At 35.0% G+C, this 18187-nt stretch overlaps 2 protein-coding genes across 3 annotated transcripts in view; both read right to left on the bottom strand.

Moving 5' to 3' along the window:
• LOC126919875 (RNA/RNP complex-1-interacting phosphatase) overlaps positions 1-16070 on the bottom strand; it is a 43263-nt gene extending 27193 nt beyond the window's left edge. Inside the window, exons 1-2 of one of the 2 annotated variants that reach the window (XM_050729534.1) lie at positions 15845-16070; positions 15059-15134 (exon numbers count right to left, since the gene is read on the bottom strand). In XM_050729534.1, coding sequence (XP_050585491.1) covers positions 15059-15134; positions 15845-15867 — 99 coding nt within the window. In that variant the 5' untranslated portion in view covers positions 15868-16070. The remainder of the gene's footprint in view (positions 1-15058; positions 15135-15844) is intronic. The other variant, XM_050729533.1, reaches the window with a different exon arrangement.
• Positions 16071-16336: 266 nt separating this feature from the next.
• Positions 16337-17951, bottom strand: LOC126919895 (protein DPCD). Its single transcript, XM_050729583.1, has 4 exons — positions 17801-17951; positions 17105-17307; positions 16734-16967; positions 16337-16464 (listed from the first exon to the last, which is right to left on the bottom strand). Exons 1-4 carry the CDS (start codon positions 17862-17864, stop codon positions 16360-16362), a joined length of 606 nt encoding a protein of 201 aa, XP_050585540.1. The 5' UTR covers positions 17865-17951; the 3' UTR covers positions 16337-16359.
• Between the last annotated feature and the right edge of the window lie 236 nt (positions 17952-18187).

Raw genomic sequence — 18187 nt, 5'->3', positions numbered from 1 at the left:
GTCATGTCGATACATCGCTTGTTCTACTCTGTTGTAATAATTATCAGGATTTAACGGTAGCTATAATTACGAGTAAAGAGCTTTATATAACCAGGTACATGTAAGTGTTTTCAGAGGAAAATGAACGAATGGTAGCTTTGAACATTGTAGAAATAAAGCTTCAATGTAAAAAGTAATGGTACACGTTTTTACATTATGTAAGCTTTACCTGTTTCGTAACGAGAATAATCGATAGATGTAAATACGATGACATCGGTAGGATATATATATATATATATACCTTAAAAGGTAGAGATATATTTTTATTTGGAAAGACATTAAAAAATGATGTGTTCAATATTGCAATAAGTATAAACATATATCACAGTTAATTAATCTATATGATATTATGACTATCTATATGATTTCGCAATATGAGAAATGTAAATATAGGATGTTCATCATTGTCCATTTTATTTTCAGAAAATATATATGAGCAATATGAAGATAGATATATCCTTTATACTCGTTCATTTTAACTAGAACTAAAAGGATTAAATTTAATAAAAAATTTGAAGTAACTTTTAGCTAAATCCAATTAATTAACTTCATGGGATTATTAAAATCCTTTTAGAAAATTTCATACAGTTATTATTCATTTATGTATTTATTAGACATTTTTAGATTTCTCACTATCTATTAGGTAGTCGATGAAAAATATATTCTAGGAAATAATGACTCGCACACACCTATATTTTTAATACACACACGAAAGAGAAAAAGCGAGGTACTGTGACGTAAATATCTTCACGGTGAAATCCGTGGACGCCTTTCGCGATTCTTTTCGTGAAATTTCTCACGGCAGTTCCGCTGAAATTACGCCGTCGCGTCGGTTTTGGATGACGGGGCGAGGACCTTCGAAGTATTACGGCCCACTCGGCTCGAAAGCATGAAAGCGCACCCCTCATAAATATTCCCAATAAATACTACCAATATCTACCGTTGGGAGACGCCTACGTCGCACGCCGGCGTCTCCTTTTTGCAAAAGCTCTTTGCTGCATTCGCGCCTGATCAATTTATTCATTTGTTACTACACTTAACCCATTAACACGTTAATTGTCATGCGAATTTTATATATTTTTCCCTGGAAGCCACAATAGATGGAAATATACTAGGCTATTGAATTTTTGCAAAATATTATATTCTATTTGCGCACCTTTTTCTGACAATGTTATCTAAAATTGTTAGTCTGTAATAAATTATAAATAATACATAAAATTATTAATAGCATTACGCAAATAACACTATAGAATTAATTTGCAAATATACTATAACGCATAAATTACAGTTCTATCGAATTATACTTTAACAATAGAACTATCAAATCCGTCAAAATGACGAATTTTAAATTTTATTTTCACGCAATAATTATCGAAAACATACAGGTATTTTTATCAAACTTAATATCAAATTTTGTTTAAACAGACGCATAATCATATAGATTTATTTATTTTAATTAATATCTATATATGCAGAACATTTAGCTACATATGAAAAACCGGTTGTTCTAGCGTTAATGAATAGTTTTAAAAAATGTATAATCTATTTAAAGAAGTCTATAAACAACTTACAATCGAGCCAACCAGATTCATATTATCGTACACGCGTAACTCCCGCGGAACATGATTCACGACTAAGCGCATCAACAACGATCGTTCGAATGTTGTAAAAGTATTCTGATCGGCGAACATTGCACCGGCTGAACCAAACGACCTCCGGTGCACAAAACGGTTCAGACGATTTCTGTTAAATTCTCTTATGGACAAGGAGCAAGCTCGAGAGACGAAGGAAAGTACATAGAGAGAAGACAGAAAGGACAACTCGCGGGAAGAACATTTCGTTGCACGAGCGCGGCCAACGGTTATACTTTCTTATATAGAATCGTACAGAAACGCCATATAGACTACTATATGGCTGCCGCCAACTGATATATACGCGACGCTATCTGTATCCACTTACTTCCTCGTTTGGCAAACGATTCGAAGCGATTTAAAATGGGTCATCCTAACTAGAAAGACATGTACAACAAAGGAACGTGTCGGGAGCAGCACCCGCAATCAAATTCTTGAATCATTTCCACCGATTATATTGTCTTCGATGTTCACCGAACGAAACACACGACACTCGTGCTTTGCCTTATGACATTTAAATTCTTGCGGTCGAACAAGCGAATTCCCAACAACGGAAGAATTTTTAATTCGTACGAACTACTGTCATATCAATTATATCATTTTAAATTGGTATTAATCCCGCGTGAATAATTTTGAATTTCCTTTAAAATACCCATAAATTAGAAGAATTTACAATAGTATCGATAAAATTTCTACGCCAATCATAAATAATTCATCGTAGCCGGAAATTCTAATAAAATGAAAGCATAGACATGGTGTTATTCAGTTTAGCATAGATCAGAAAGATCCATCGAAATCGAATAAGAAACGAAATCTAAATCCATTAATCTTTTCTATCATTTGCAGGCAATAGGTATAGTTTTTCGAAAATGAAACGACTTTCCGAAGGTCCGTCGAAAATTGATTCACCACCTGTGTTGCGTGCTTAATTATTATCACAGAATTCGGCGTTCATTTATGCACGTGGAATTCCGTGGAAAAAATACATTGACAGTTATCGATTAATAACTACTTGTTGAAATCTACTGCGCCAAGTAAGCATATGAACAAAAATATTCATAGAAAAAATTAATTTTTCATTTTCAATACTAAATAAAATATTTGTACTTTATTATTAAAATTTTGCTTCAATGCAATATCAACATTTTGAAATGTGACAACTCCTTAAATTCGCCGCTGTCACATTATTTATACCTAAGTTTAGAAACCATGTGATACCTGTGAAAACCACATGAAAAATAGCTCTCTGTCGGCAAGATGGGAGAAACAAAAAATTCCATGATTCTTCCAAATCCTCCCATCGTGTCAGTAGTGGCGATCGATTGTCCAAGCAATATTGGTACCGGTAGCTGTGGGAGTCCTTTAAAACATCCCTCTATATTGTTCTCCGATCTTTTCTCCGCTCCTTTCAACAGATCCGCGCAGCAGATAAACTGACAATTAAAGCACACTGTGCAGTCTGTCTAGAGAAATCGTTAAGTATGAAAATAACTGTCCTATTGGACTTTCCCAAGAAGAAGGAATTCTCTTTAAGAGAATAGAAAGGACCCTGTCATTTTCTATAAAATTTAGTATATCATGGTTACGCTGGGCTCCATAGTTTTTATCAGCTTTCCATCGACAAGGACATTTTTATTCGATCGTAAAAAAGATAGTACAAGCGTTTAGGAATTAATTACAGACCTTGTACGTCCTGATATGGCAGTATACCTTCGCCATTCTACGTGTAGTATGTACATAGATAACGAATTAGTATCGGCTCGGCACGAAACTTTATAGACTGCCATTAGACACCGTGTGTTTCCTATCACCAGGCATCGTGAAAGCTCGCAGCTCAACGGCTAAGAACGTGTTTCTGGTTGGACATAAATAATAGAACCACGTCGGCAATCGCTATAATTCAATTCACACCTGATAACCGCGACCACAGAATTTCCATATTACAGGCAGTAATAAAATTAAAAATATTTTCGGGGCGGTCCGCACGCTTCGGGGGGTCCCGCCGCTCTTCTCTTCGCTCCAGACGAACGAGCCGAGGTTCGCGATCCTTCACGTCTGCTGTCTTACGAATTTGTTCCTCGAATTTGTTTCTCGTTGTCTCCGGTGGTCTTTCCTCCTATACGACAAATGGCAACCGACCGACAAACCTAAATGCTGCTGGGAGGCTACCACTTTTTTTGGAATTCCTACTTGGAATAATGACTTATGCTTGGAAACAGGCAAATAATTCTTTTAACTCGTTTCACATTGTTCTATAAACGAATAGAACAACCATTTAAAATTATCCCGAATGAAATGTCGAGACGTTCGGTATTTATTCCTCTTTTCTTTAACAAATCGATTATGCTAAACTAGTGGACGCGTGTAGAACAACTTTGAAACGTATTGGAGTGAAACGTATGTATCCGAACAAAGAACGCTTTGGTTCGTTTATTAACTGGAAATTATAAAATAATCAATCTTAATCCACATAATCGTAATTCATACCTCGTTAAATCAACGTTCGAAGGTTTAAAATTCCATTCGACAAATAAATCACGACATTACGAAAAAGGAATCTATTATGGCCAAGCACCTAACGGACATCCAGCTGACAGTCATAAATTTCAGCCAAAAAACTGACCGAAGAATCAATTTCGCCGACAAGAAGATGAATTCGGTAACCTATAATCTATACACCTAATCCGTATTACACTCACAGGCGTTATTTCCCTGGCGTACCTTTCACCGGCGATTCCTGGGTCCGTCCAGTTGATTGTTTTAGCTACAGGGGTGAGAATACATTATACATTAACGAACAAGCCGGCACGACCAAAAATAAGATTAACGACTCGCAGGTATTTACGACCGTGACTTGTCGGGATCGTTTAAACAAATGTTTGTTTCCTGGCTGAACGACTCCGCCTCGTCAGCCTTTCTTTGCAGGTTGTGCAAGGAGTTCCTTTGGATCTTTTAAGTGGCGGCGTACGCGCTCGTGGCACCGCACCAATCACCCCCAAATATACGCCCACTTTTGTCATCCCCATCGGTGCCGCATTCTATCCGACCGCATTGCCAAGAAGTTCATTTTTGTGGACGAAACAGCCGGCGAGCACGCATGTACTCGATCAACGAAATTACTTCCCAACGTTATCCATTCGATCGTTTGTACGCGATCGTATGTACCTAAACGCCAATTTTCTCGATATAACGCACAGATTTACGATGCACCGTTTACCTCCGTTTCCCTTGTCGCGAACAAATCAGGGAACGACGGTGAAGAAATAACGTGGAGGAAAACAGCCAACAGATTATAAATTTGACAATTTCTTCGCGTGCCGCTGCGGCATCCGATAAAAGATGTTACACTTAACGCTGTTGTAGATAACGTTGCTGTGTCCAAAACCGTTTGAGGTTTCGAGACGCAAGCTGCGTCCAAGAGGAGAAAGTTCCAAACTTCTTCCTCCTGGACACGACTTATAGTTAGAAGTCTCGAACAGTGTTGAACGCAACGAAGACATCTACAACAGTGCTAAGTATGACATTGTTGACCGTGATAACTCGATCCGTAAAAGCCTCAAAACTCTCAGATGAAAAATGGGAAGAAAGAGGAAAAACCAGGGTTAACCGAAGATATAGAAGAAGAGGAGGAAGTCAGACGAAAACGAAAGGATACCGCGAAGAAGGACAAAGAAGGGAAAAAAGGGAAAATGTCTGTGGGGATGGAAGGAGAGGCAGGTAGAACAGAACGGTGGGCGCTGGCTCATACGCGCGCCATTCAGAAGAAATTTATGTACCAGAAGCATAAAGCCACTGCCGCGTCTTCCAGACCCTAGTGCATCGGAGACATCCAAACTACCGAATTCACAAATGTTCTTTTCTTCCCCATTCTCTCTGTCTTCCCCCTCTTTCGTCGAACTCATTCCTCTCTATACGCGTATTGTAGCTACAATTCAAACGGATGCTGCATTCCAGCGGATATAGTAATGTCGGATATAAGAAACGCGAATCTGATGGAGGTGGACGAGGAGAGAGAGAGTCAAGAGATAAAAGAAAAGTAACACTATTGCCTCTCAACGATCGTCGTCGGTTTATGAGAAATTCCTTACGGGACGTCTGTAAGCCATTATTCGATGCGTTTGTATTAAAGGGAGTCCCCAGTACACGTATAGCCGATGTCATTATGTTCCCTTAACGATTGAACACAAGCACATAGTATTGTTTAAATGAATGTCACTCGTTACATCCCGGAATGGTTCTAGGTGGAATGGTAAGACTTCGACGTTAAAAGGACAAAGATCCTATATATCCAAGCAATATTCCAGGATCTATTCTCTTTGGACGAATTTATATCAGACTGTTGAATACCGTGGAAACCGCGAGTTTCTTATCTCTGTCAAACGGCCAGAATCGATCAAAGTAAAGTAAAATAAAGGATTTTTATATGCACAGTTTGTTATATGAAATATTTGAATATTATACCAAAGGATTTATTTTTGTATTATAAAACTCAACAATTTAATGTTATGGAATATTACGCTCTTGGATTGGAAATCAAACTGGATCGTCAATATTTCGAACATAAGAAGTTACTTATCCACACATAAACATATTTTATATACAATGCATCGTACAATTTTTATGCTGCATATTATAAATTGAATTTTGCCTAACTAGGTCTACTAACTTCTAATCCATTTTATCATCTAATTTTTAATTAAACCAGTTAATAGAATAACAGAATATCTGAATAACAGAATAAGCCTTCAAGATAGAAACAAAAAAAAAAGGTTTAACTTCTAAGAGAGCAATATTTTAACGTTTTGAACTTCCTAGAGTTATGCAAAAAATATTCGTATAACACGGCATATACACACACATACACACATAGTAGCGTAATTATGAAAAGAAAGTACTTAGCAAATTCTAGGTAATGATTCCACCTCTGTAATGATTTCGTAGAACGCAATATCCGTGAGCAGGTAAACATCAACCAGGCGGATTGGTTGCACGCGTATGCAACAGACCACGCACCCACATACGGCAGTAAGTACATAGTACCTGCGCGTAACGATGGCTCGCAAAATAAGAGAAACGGCGAAACACGATCGGGCAGGAAGATAAGGTTGGCTACTGCGAGATCTCCTTTACTCCGCGGGGTTCCCGGAAAGAGAGGGCCTCGAGATGGACACTCGCCATCTCATCTAGCAGAGATAGGCTGTGGCCCAGCTACCATATCTGATGAAACGCGATGGATGGGACAGCGTGACACTAAAGTACGAAACAAAAGTGTCCTCCGCGGCGTGCTCCGCTCTGCCCCACAGCATCTAAAACCCTATATTTCGACCACCCCCTTCGGCACCCACACCTGGAACCACGCGATGACCGCGTTGGGACCCGACAAAAACTTTTACTATCTTTTCGTCAATTTGTTACCTACTTTCACGTTAGTCACCGAGTCAGCTCCCTCTATAACGTTTGCCTTTTTTATCCTTACACTGGACACGTATAAAACTCGGAATCTTTCCCTCGTATGAATACATAGCGGTGTCATTTTATGTATTATCATGTTTCGTGTAGTCAGACGTCCATACGATTGTTTTTATGCAAATTTATACTTTTACGAGTACAACCGAAGAAATAGAAGTTAGACAGAGACGTTTGTTTTTTATTTATTAAAAGTTATATCGAGTATCTTGTATACTTTATATATTTTCATAAAATGACCGATTTTCCACATTTCTGTCCTTTACAATCGCTAAAGATTTGTAGATGATCTTGTCAAAATTAATGTTTGCCTATGTTCAGGTAGAAATATACTCATATACAAAATTTAATAAAACAATTTAGATTCCTCATTTTATCCCAGTATCCTTTATTGGTCTGGTTAATTGGAGTTCTTGGAACAGTAGCCCGCTACTTCTCTAGATATCCATGATTTTTCGTTCGCGTAATAGCAGCTCGTGTTCAAACAAATCGATTCAATCAGTCGAAATTTCATGAATCATGCATTAAGTAAAGTTCCGTTTAACTACATGTACTTCCACTCAGCTTTATTTCTTTACTAGCAAACGAAAATATTAGAACTTGATCTCCTCAATACATAAAACTATTTTACGATATCTCTTGTTCCTTCAGCCATCGCTCGATTTCTATAAATGTTCGACGACGATTGCGTATAGAGATTCGCGACAGCACAGAGAAGAGCTATGTAAGGCGAACAAGTTCTATCAACGAATGACATGTTTATATGGTTTCCTCGGTGTCGATCGTCGTGGAACTTGGAGAGCAAAATCGCTGTAGCGCAGTGGGTCTCTCGACGTGACGCACGATCCCCTTACAGGCGCCAGCCTGCTAGAAGAAGAGGCGGACGAAGAAGACGAAGAAGAAGAGAAAGAAGGCGTTCCGACGAAACGGAGCGCGGTGTCGGAGCCAGATAAGATCTCCGAAACGGGGATCAGTAATATTTTACAAAGTCATCGAAGTTGCTCGCTAACTTCGGCATAAATTACAATCGCCGTCTCCTTTTCTCTTTCTTTCGCCCAGTCTTTGGCGTTCATCCCTTTCGCGAGGTTCCCTTCTACGGCTATGGGAAGATGGGAAATTGTACTCATCGTTCCGCACCATGAGTGTTAAACAAACATTTACCATCGTTTAATAACATAGGACATCAGGCCCACCTCGTTGCAAGCCAATAGATCTGTTCAAAGAATACGCCAGAATCGAAAAATCGCGGGAATTAATAAACACGTGAATACTGGCTAAATAAATAAAGCTCTTCGGAGATTGAGCATGTTTATATGAACATAGTCGTGGTAAATTATGTATCCACTCGAGTGTCGAACGAGGAGGTGGTATAAAACGAGTAAATCTACACATTGTTGATTTAACGTGGCTTGAACAATGTCATGCAAGTTTCGAGTAGTTTCTTCTGATATATTAATTGAAGTTGTTAGATTTATTTTACCATTAGCTGATAATCGCATTTTGTATAATGTGTACGAGATAGATTACGACATTGATAAAAAACAAGAAAGTTATTATCAAGTTCCATTGAGAAAGTCCTTCTGTCTTCCTGCTTTTACAGACGATGCAGAATGGAGAAGATTTTTTATGAAAATTTCAAAATACTTTCATATTTTTGCGATTTCTTTCTCGATAATTCGAAGTGATTGCAATAAATTGAGTTATTTAATTCAGTAGATTAATTGCACAACGAAAGAATTACTCGTTTAACAGCTTGCCATGATTTTAAAATACCATTAGTATAATCAAGTATGACCTTATTCTCGCTTAAAAGGACACCCATTTTAGCAATTAAAAAATGTTAGGTGTCAAAAAATGTTCGGCAATTCAATATCAGGAAAGTTAAAGTTCCTGCCCGTCCTAGATTTGTAAATGGACAGCACGATGTTTGTATTCGGACAGATTTCGAAAGTTTGGGATAAAAGTTGCGCACAACCATAATTCCTCCACCATGAAATCGTGTGTTTGCCCGCGAGATTAGCGTCTACGACAAGGCACAATACCGCCGTTTATTACTTCCGACAGTGAACAAACCGATTACCATCGTCGAAGCCCGTTACTTAACATTTCGCTGAAAGAAAAAAAAAAAAAAAAAAGAAAAAAGAAGAAGAACGAAACGAAAGCCAAAAAGTCCGAGAAACACGAAGTCCGGACCATGACACGAATACATTCTTCACTACAAAGTTTGCCAGGGACTTGTTCATAAATCATAACTGAAAAAAATGTTTGCAGTGCTGTGCGACATGCGCTAGCAAAATATCACGTATGGCAGCGGTGAATGATGGTTTCGGTATGCCTGACAAATTAATTCGATGTCTTCGACGCGTAATTTTGAAGATTTTTAATGTTTCTTCGATTTTTATGTGTTCGACGATCCCTCGGCTACGAGCAAATCGCATGGTGTAAAAACTTTATGAATTATTACAGCCTGTATTATTAATCAGACAAATCATCGCGCATGTTAAATCGTATATCTACATGAATTCCTCTGGAAGAAAGGTTCGCATCATAAATATTGACGGAGATTTCATTCTGAAGGTATCCACGTTACGAAGTTATTTACAAGAAACATGCTAATTTTATCATAGATCATCCGTCAAGCGAGCTTCTTTAATTTATATGTATCGAAGAATGGAGTTTTTCAAATCAAATTATATTAAAGCAGTAGAACAAACTACTAAAAGCAACGTTAGTTTAGCAACAGAGTATTGGAAAGTATTAGGTTACGCGAAAAGTTTCTTTCGTTTCATAAAGTGATAATAGATGAACAACAATTTCTGTTTTATATTACTTTATTGAATTAAGTATGATCCATTTCGTTCTATTTCTATTATTATGTTCGTGCATAATTCAATAAACTAATATAAAAGAAAAAACATTGTGCGTCTATTATTTCCTTATAAAACGAAAGTAACTTTTCGGACAACCTAATAATTCTCGAAAGACGGAAGGAAAAAGGAAGATTCGTGACTGATGTTACCCGTACTATATTCATTCCCGTTTCTATGAATTATTTCAACCGATACAATTGATAATTATTATCTGAAATAATCTAATTAATTTATGAATTATTGCAAAAGGAAAAATACGTTCAACACAGATTTATTTAAATAGATAAAATAGATAAATCATATTTTCCTGTAATACACAAGGTTTGTGACAAAATACACGAAATCACGATTTCTTGAGACAAAGCAAAGTGACTTTTACCTCCATGAAAACAACGAGGGTGGTTAGCCTGAATGTAACCGAGAAGTTAACACGATAGCGATCTGAATTTTGAAAATTTCCAAGGGTTGAAATACAGATATCACCCACGAAGACAACCTATCCATTTTCGAGTGGATTCCAACCTGAACTTAAGTCAGAAATTAATATTCTTCTTCAACATGCAGAATTTGCCTACTGCGGTTGAACGGTCTCAGGGGAAAATCTCAGGTATTCTGGCTGAACTGCATGGAATGGTAAGAATGAAGGAATACTATACGATCCGATATGTATGTCTGTATGTGTGTGCGCCTATCTGCCTTCTGATTTCCAACATTTACATCATTCCTTTCGTGCTAAAGAATGAGAAAATTTATCTCCGTCTATACATATTTTACTTTATTGTTAATCTATCCATCATACAATACAATTCATTATATATATATATTCATTCCACTTTCAATAGTATTAATTCAATTAACATTAAATTGATTTTAAATGTACGATTGTTGTTAATTTTAATAACGAGCGTCCTACCTTATATTTATTTTTCACTGTAATATTAAATGGCAACGTGCTGAATGAAAGATTCGCGTATACATAGCAAGTATCTACACCCACTTTATGAAATGCAAACGAAAACAGAACTTTCGAAGCGATAAACATCGGCACGAGCGATGAAAACATTTCAATATTCTTCGTTGCTGACATACTGCAAGTAACACGTGTATAACCATGTCTATCATTTCATCTTTTAGTCATTTATCTTTCGTGCTGCATCTTTTCCCACGATAAATAAGCCTTATGAAACTCGTAATATACAAGACGAGCAGAGTTAAGTGGATAAATGTGAAATATTAAATTTATCGCAAATTCGATCAAACAGTGGTTTGATTATGTAATTCTAATAAATCAGCACGACTACTCGTACTCGTATAACAAGTAAAATATTAGTAAATGTGTTCCCACTGTTAATGGAAGGAATCACAACCCTCGTTCGAGTTAATCGAACTACCTGATTGTAACGAATATATAAGAATAATTCACAGGAAAGTTGCATGTATAATAATATTAATTATTAGTACCTCTATTACCGTTCTCTTCTTTCACCCCACGTTTGAAACGTAATAGAAATAATAATAAATATAATATGCAAAGAATGAAAGAAAAGAAAGTTTATACGGCAAACTCAACCTCAACAAGTAACTATCATAAACGCTAACTGGAACTATTGACGCAAAATTAAATAAGCAATAATATCAACAAGCGATTGATTAGATTAGATGATAGAAGATTACAGGAAAGACGAAGGAGATGCAGTACATTAAATGCATGAATTATAGCATCGATCGTGTAAAAGAAGAGTAGTGTCAAACAATGACAAGTACGTACATACAACGTAAAACTTAAAAGCCAAGGCCGCGTTAGCCTAAAGCTAAGCCATCGCAAAGCGAGCTTCCAGGGCGATTCTCGACAAGCATCCTCCATCCACCGATTCCTTGGCAAATTACACGCGTACGAAATTCAATCCAAAATTAAAATCGACTTTAAAGCGCATCTTTTACAATGTATATGGTGACTAGGGGTTATCGGCTTAAATTCATCGAGGACGGTGTCCGGAGTGAAAAAAATGAAAAGAAAAGAAAAGAAAGTAAAGGGGGAGAGAAAGGTAGAAAGCGTACAGCGTGTCGGCGAAGACGGTATCACGTTTCGTGTGAGCCGATATTTGTTACACGTTCTTATAGAAGATGAAGAAGCGGTCCGTCGTGCGGTCTGAAGACGCAGAGGTGAGCGAGAATGGGTGCTGGCACGAGTACCAGAGCACGAGCACGAGCACGAGCACGAACACGAAAACAGGAGAAGAGAAGAGAAGAGAAGAGAGGAGAAGAGAGGAGAGGAGAGGAGAGAAGAGAAGGAAAAGAAAGAAGAAGAAAAGAGAGAAAGAGAGAGCAAAAGCACACGCGGCCACGAGCTCACACGGGTATTTCAGGGCCCTATTAACGAGTGGCCCCCCGCGGCCGGCGCAACGGGCCCAATCAACCCAACTCCAATTCTTGGCCCTCGCTTCGACTTGTTTTATGTAATGCCCGCGACGCCAGAATCAATTAGTCGGGGCACCCTCCTATTTTGCGTATGCATGCACGCCTATATGCATAGCGGTCAATCCCGGCCAAAAAGGTTCCGAACTTATTTGCAACTGTCCGCTGTTGGTCCAGGGGACGTCGGTAGACGAGAAAAACCGGTTCGCTTGGAGTTAGACGGAAATTAAATGACTGGAAACAAACGGGAATAGCGGTGCCCTCCTGACTCGTCTCCAGCCGTGCGTATCCGATTGCTAACGCCGATTTTCACATGGAAATCTATTCACCGTTGATACCACTTTTCATTACATCTGTAAAACACTCAAGTCCACAATGAACGTCTCTATACAGTCATTCTCAATTCCAAAGGCAGGTAGTTCTTATGTTTAGGTGAAATACCTTCAAAATTGTTTCATTCGATACTTTTGTTTGTATATGAACCCTCAACTATCGAGTGGTGCGTAACCATAATAGTTTGATCGATTAATTTTAGAGTATCCTAATCTGTATTTTGATAGTATGTATTACACAAGATATAAAATAAAAATTAAGACGAAGTATTCTAAATCAAAGTGGCTTAAGTGGTAACTTAAACCAGACATTCTTTACATTATCTATTATTCATCAGTACCAATTGAAGATATTATTTAATATATCAAACAATTTTTATTTCCTAGTATCTCTTGAAATTGTCCATAATCAAATTACAGATCTTTCGATATAAAGATACAATCTAAAAACCGTTACGTTAATAAAAGTAAGCAGAAAAACGAAGAAAAGATGTCACTGAATCACGTACGTATACGTATCCTGAAAATCAACAAACTTCAGTGAATGCCGCTAGATCACAGCACGACTGCGATACATACATCACACAGCGGCAACCAGCATGGGAGCGACGATCGCACTTTGTTCAGCTACTAGGCAAACAATCGAGCTGGGCTATTCACGATCCAAAAAGCACTGCCGCGCATATCGAACGAAGTGTGTGCATACATCAAGCTTGTTTATATCTACGCTGGAGTCAGAACATGCAACAATACAGCAATTTGGCTTGGACCGATACCAGATCTCACGGAGGTGCCTTTCCCACCTTACCGTTACTAACACGGTCCATCGACAAACAAGCCTCCCTCGTTCCCAATGCCACACCAGTGGTATAGAACCAATTTTTATCCAACGAACACACGCATTTTTTCACATCTAGTATATATATTTTAAATCAACTCCTAGTTTCATTTTCTATTTTTATTGAAAATGAATAGTTAATATTTAATAAGTGCAACATCTAGGTTTCATTTTTCTAATTATATATACGTACACAGTGCTATCAATAGCAATTTCTTTCAATTCAATTTCTTTCAATTCAACAACAACATTTAACCGCACAATAGAAGTATTTAACAAAGAATTATTTACATATTTTCAAGCTACAATAAATGCTTCATATTTTCATAGAATATACAACACGATAATTAAATCATCCTCTTATACAAAGCAACAGATATATGTTATCTATGTCTCTAAATATTGTCTGCATCTATGTTATATATGTCTAATATACTATACTGAATGTGAGTAGCTGTATTTGTAAAAAAATAAATTTGCATAAATATTAGCAGTCTAATTATCATTTATTAAATCATTATGAAAGGGACTCAAATATTAATTTATCACATATCTCATTATTTGTACCGTATCGATCAATGTTACTGTAAATAAAAATGGTTTCTATACCACTGGCATGCATCGATTTCACGGTGGCCCGTGCCACGTATCTCGGAACGTGTACACGCATACCTAAGTCGTACGAGACGCACCAACGCGTATGGATACCGGCACTGTATCCTCTATTTCTGGAATTCGATGCGATCTTATCTCAGCTTCGAAGCCGCCACGACCCCCGCGAAGAGGATGTTTGATTTACTATGAAAGGTAAGAGAAAAAGAAACACAGTAAAGCGACTTCGACGGCATCGACCATGCGTTTAACAGCAACGGTTCTAAAAACACGATTTGCAAATGAAAATCATTTTTCTAACTTTCTTTTAAAGAAACTTTAAGCTTCAAATTTCGAAATATTTAACAAGACAAAATTTCTCAAGTAATACATATCTTATTCTACTTTGATTCTGCTTATTCTGATGGTAATTGTATATTTTAATTATTAATATTTCAATAACGCAAGAAATATTTCAATTGCAAGATAACTTAATTATTCCAAATTTTTATTTATCTTTTAATTTTGTGTATTTTACAGTTTGTATTCTATATTGCATAAAAAAATTATAGGTTGTTAGAAAGACAAACTATATCTGAATTACTATAAATAAAAATATTGAGTAAAATCCTTTAAAAAACATTTGAATCATATTTCAAACATACTTAAACGGTAAATTTTTAATTACATTTGCAATTGCAATTATAAAAATCATATAACTATATTACATATTTTCCACTTATAATTAGTAAACTTATTGACGAGAATATTGCAGTTTGTAAATTTATTAGAAACGAAAAGTTAAGTATGTGCGAAAAAGGTACGAAACGCATATTTAATTACAAATTTCAATTGTTTATTAACAAGAACACTCACCTCTTTTAATGGAACTTTAAAGGGAAGAATTTTTGTACCACTGATCACTGTGCCATAGGGTTTATATTCCAACCACCTAAGATAGAAAATAATAATAATGAATAAAGATACAACACACTTAAATTATGTAAAATATGAACACACATACATTTATTTATTCGTCTATTTAATATACATTCATTATACATATAAGTACACATATCACTGAACAACTATAAGCATAAACAGATGATATTAAACAAAAAGAAATAGCGCCGCGTAAGCACTTATTCGGATTCATTCTTGATAATTTTAGATAACAGAAGTTGAAATTATTTAACACTTAACAATAATGGCATTTGAAAAATTTTATTTAATATATACAATCGGAATAATGTATTTTAGTTTATATATTAATATCTATATATATATATATAATATATATTAATATTAGAAAAAAGTACCGTCTATGAAATTACCTTACAATAAAGAAAAATGTGTTTCTCGACCGATAAGTTAACTACCATACAAACCGCATCGAGTAAATGTATTTAGAAATAAAAATTTAGTATTAATTGCGACTACGGAGTAGATAAACCTGAACACATTTGATAATCTTTTAATTCACAATTAAATTCCTACCGTTAATATCGCTTAGAAAAGAAATATTAAAAACAATACAAGGAAAGTCAGAATAACATAACCTCTATGCAATGTGACCTCCGATTTAAATCATTGAATAAATAGTTTTAAATGCCTCATTAAACTCAATGGAATTATAAAAAATAAAAAATAAATAATACTTGCCTCTCGGGTATAGATTTCATCATATTCTTTGCTTATTTAGATATTATATTGCGGAATTATAAGCATAACACCGAAACGCAATACCACCAACACAGTTTACACGGCACATACATAGTAGCCAGATACAGTCGATAGTACTCGCGACGTAGAACGAATAAATGATCGATCTATCGATTTCTCGATTTTCGCGCGCGCAATGCCGCTACGTTGAAAAATTAATTTCATACAAAAAATATTTATAAAGATTATTTTTCTTAACCAAATTAAAAAGAATAAAATACTTACCGTTTGATTACTATATGCATAAAAATTATATAGATTAATATTTTTAAATAAATTTTTCAATAAATTTTTGTTTCAATCAAATTTCCAATTATATATAATAATGCGTTCAATTTATATGATATTAATGATAAATATTATAATGTGAAATTTAATTTCTTTAACTTCATTTTTTTAAATATGACCGTGGACAAGCAAAATAGAAAAATATTTTTAGAAAAAAAAAAATTTTATTAGCTTGTTGGACACTGTACATCACCATCTTTTCTTGCTTTTAGTTGTAATATTTCATCTAATACCTTTTTTTCCAACTCCAGAAGTGCAGGTGGTTTTTTATACTACAAAAAAAAGATAAACATAACAGTTATGTATAGGTTGCAGACTTTTATGCATTTATAAAAAATTTAAAGATACAAAAATGCATAGAATAATAAACAGAACTATATAAAATATACAAAATACTCAATATTTAATAAATGAAACTACTATGAAATGATATCACTATTTAGATCCTGTCCTTCGACCTATATTCACAAAAATATAATATTGCATAAAAGTCTGCAGTCTCATTATGTAAATGTGTTAAAAATACAGATACTTCTCATACCGTAATAATTAGCGTACTGTATTGATGCGTGAAGGATATTCTGTCTTGTGCTACTTTTAATCCAGCACGTTCTAAATCTGGAACTATTATCTTTTTAAAATATTTTTTATTGGTTGTACGAACAGTTATTGTATTATCATCTTCTGCTGTTACACTATATACATTCTGTGGATATGGCAAATTCCTTATGCGCCATTCAAGTGCAGTCTTTGTAATTCTTCTTGTAATAAATGGCTATTATAAAGATATATATAATAGTGATTATTATTCATTATATTTTGGAAAATTCAAACATGTATTTAGATTAAATAGGTGATCATGTATTAGATACATGATATAATCTAATACTGTGCAAAATAAACTTTACATACAGCACTTGTACTTTCCTGAATCCCATATACTTCAATATCATTTTGCCTAGGTTCAGGGTCTCCAATTTCTATTTTCCAACCTATATCTTGTCCCAGTTTACCTTTTTCTTTCCATGCTCTCCGCACTACAACATTTGTTTCTAAATGGTATTCTTCTACCATTTCCCTACCATCTTCCATTAAAAAATGTACTTTTCTTTTTCCTATATATAAAAGTATGTAAAAACATTACATTTGATATAATTTTAAGAAGGTGTAACATTGCTTTATGTAAACATATGTAATTATATACATCAAATATGTTAAAATAACATTTAAATAGCTGACAAAAGAAATAAAAATGTCAATAAAATCATATATTAGACACATTCATATCTGTAATTTTGTAAAGCATATTTACATTTTACATTACATGTACATGAATTTTACATATAATACATAATTCAATTATAGAGAAAAATTTGAGATTAATCCATAAAATTATCAATAACAAATGTATAATATAAAATTTCAAGTAACAGTATTTATTGATTAAACATTTTGAAGGTTAAGCTGTACATTCAAACTATAGATTTAAACTGTACATTTAAAAATCTTTACATTTACGCAATCTTTGAATAATTCTTACACAAAAAAGTTCAACACATAACGAAAGCTTTAAATATATGACATTAGTATATTTTTAAATTATCTTACCATCTTGGATAATTGCAGTTTTCGTAGCATTTTGAATAAGACTCAACCACTCCTCAGGCGCCATTGGTAAATACTTTATCAGTCTCCTAGCAACTCTCTGTAATTACATATATTTCATATCATGGTAGCTATTTATAATTTACTAATATTCAAAATACTACACTGAAGAATCATTAAACGATTTCATTAGAAAGAAACATGTTTAAATATATAAATAATGTAAATATCATAATATATAAAATAAATTGTTAATATTTCTCATTAGCCATATTAATTAATTACAGCTGTTTACAAAAGGGAATATATAGGTACATACATTTAATTTGACTTACAATTAGTAAACGTCCTTGGGACCTTGAGGGGAGAAGTATTTATATTCATCACTTA

This window comes from Bombus affinis, chromosome 8, assembly GCF_024516045.1.
Source record: "Bombus affinis isolate iyBomAffi1 chromosome 8, iyBomAffi1.2, whole genome shotgun sequence".
Lineage (NCBI taxonomy): Eukaryota > Metazoa > Arthropoda > Insecta > Hymenoptera > Apidae > Bombus > Bombus affinis.
This window is presented reverse-complemented; position numbering and strand designations above follow the sequence as displayed.

Bases quoted from the DNA above. Each gene is read 5' to 3' on its own strand.
- LOC126919895 (XM_050729583.1), bottom strand. From the start codon at position 17,864: ATGGCGCCTGAGGAGTGGTTGAGTCTTATTCAAAATGCTACGAAAACT. The intron at 17,308-17,800 runs GTAAGATAATTT...TTTTATATATAG, and splicing joins AACTGCAATTATCCAAGATG to GAAAAAGAAAAGTACATTTT. The intron at 16,465-16,733 runs GTATGAGAAGTA...TTTTTTTTGTAG, and splicing joins ACAGTACGCTAATTATTACG to TATAAAAAACCACCTGCACT.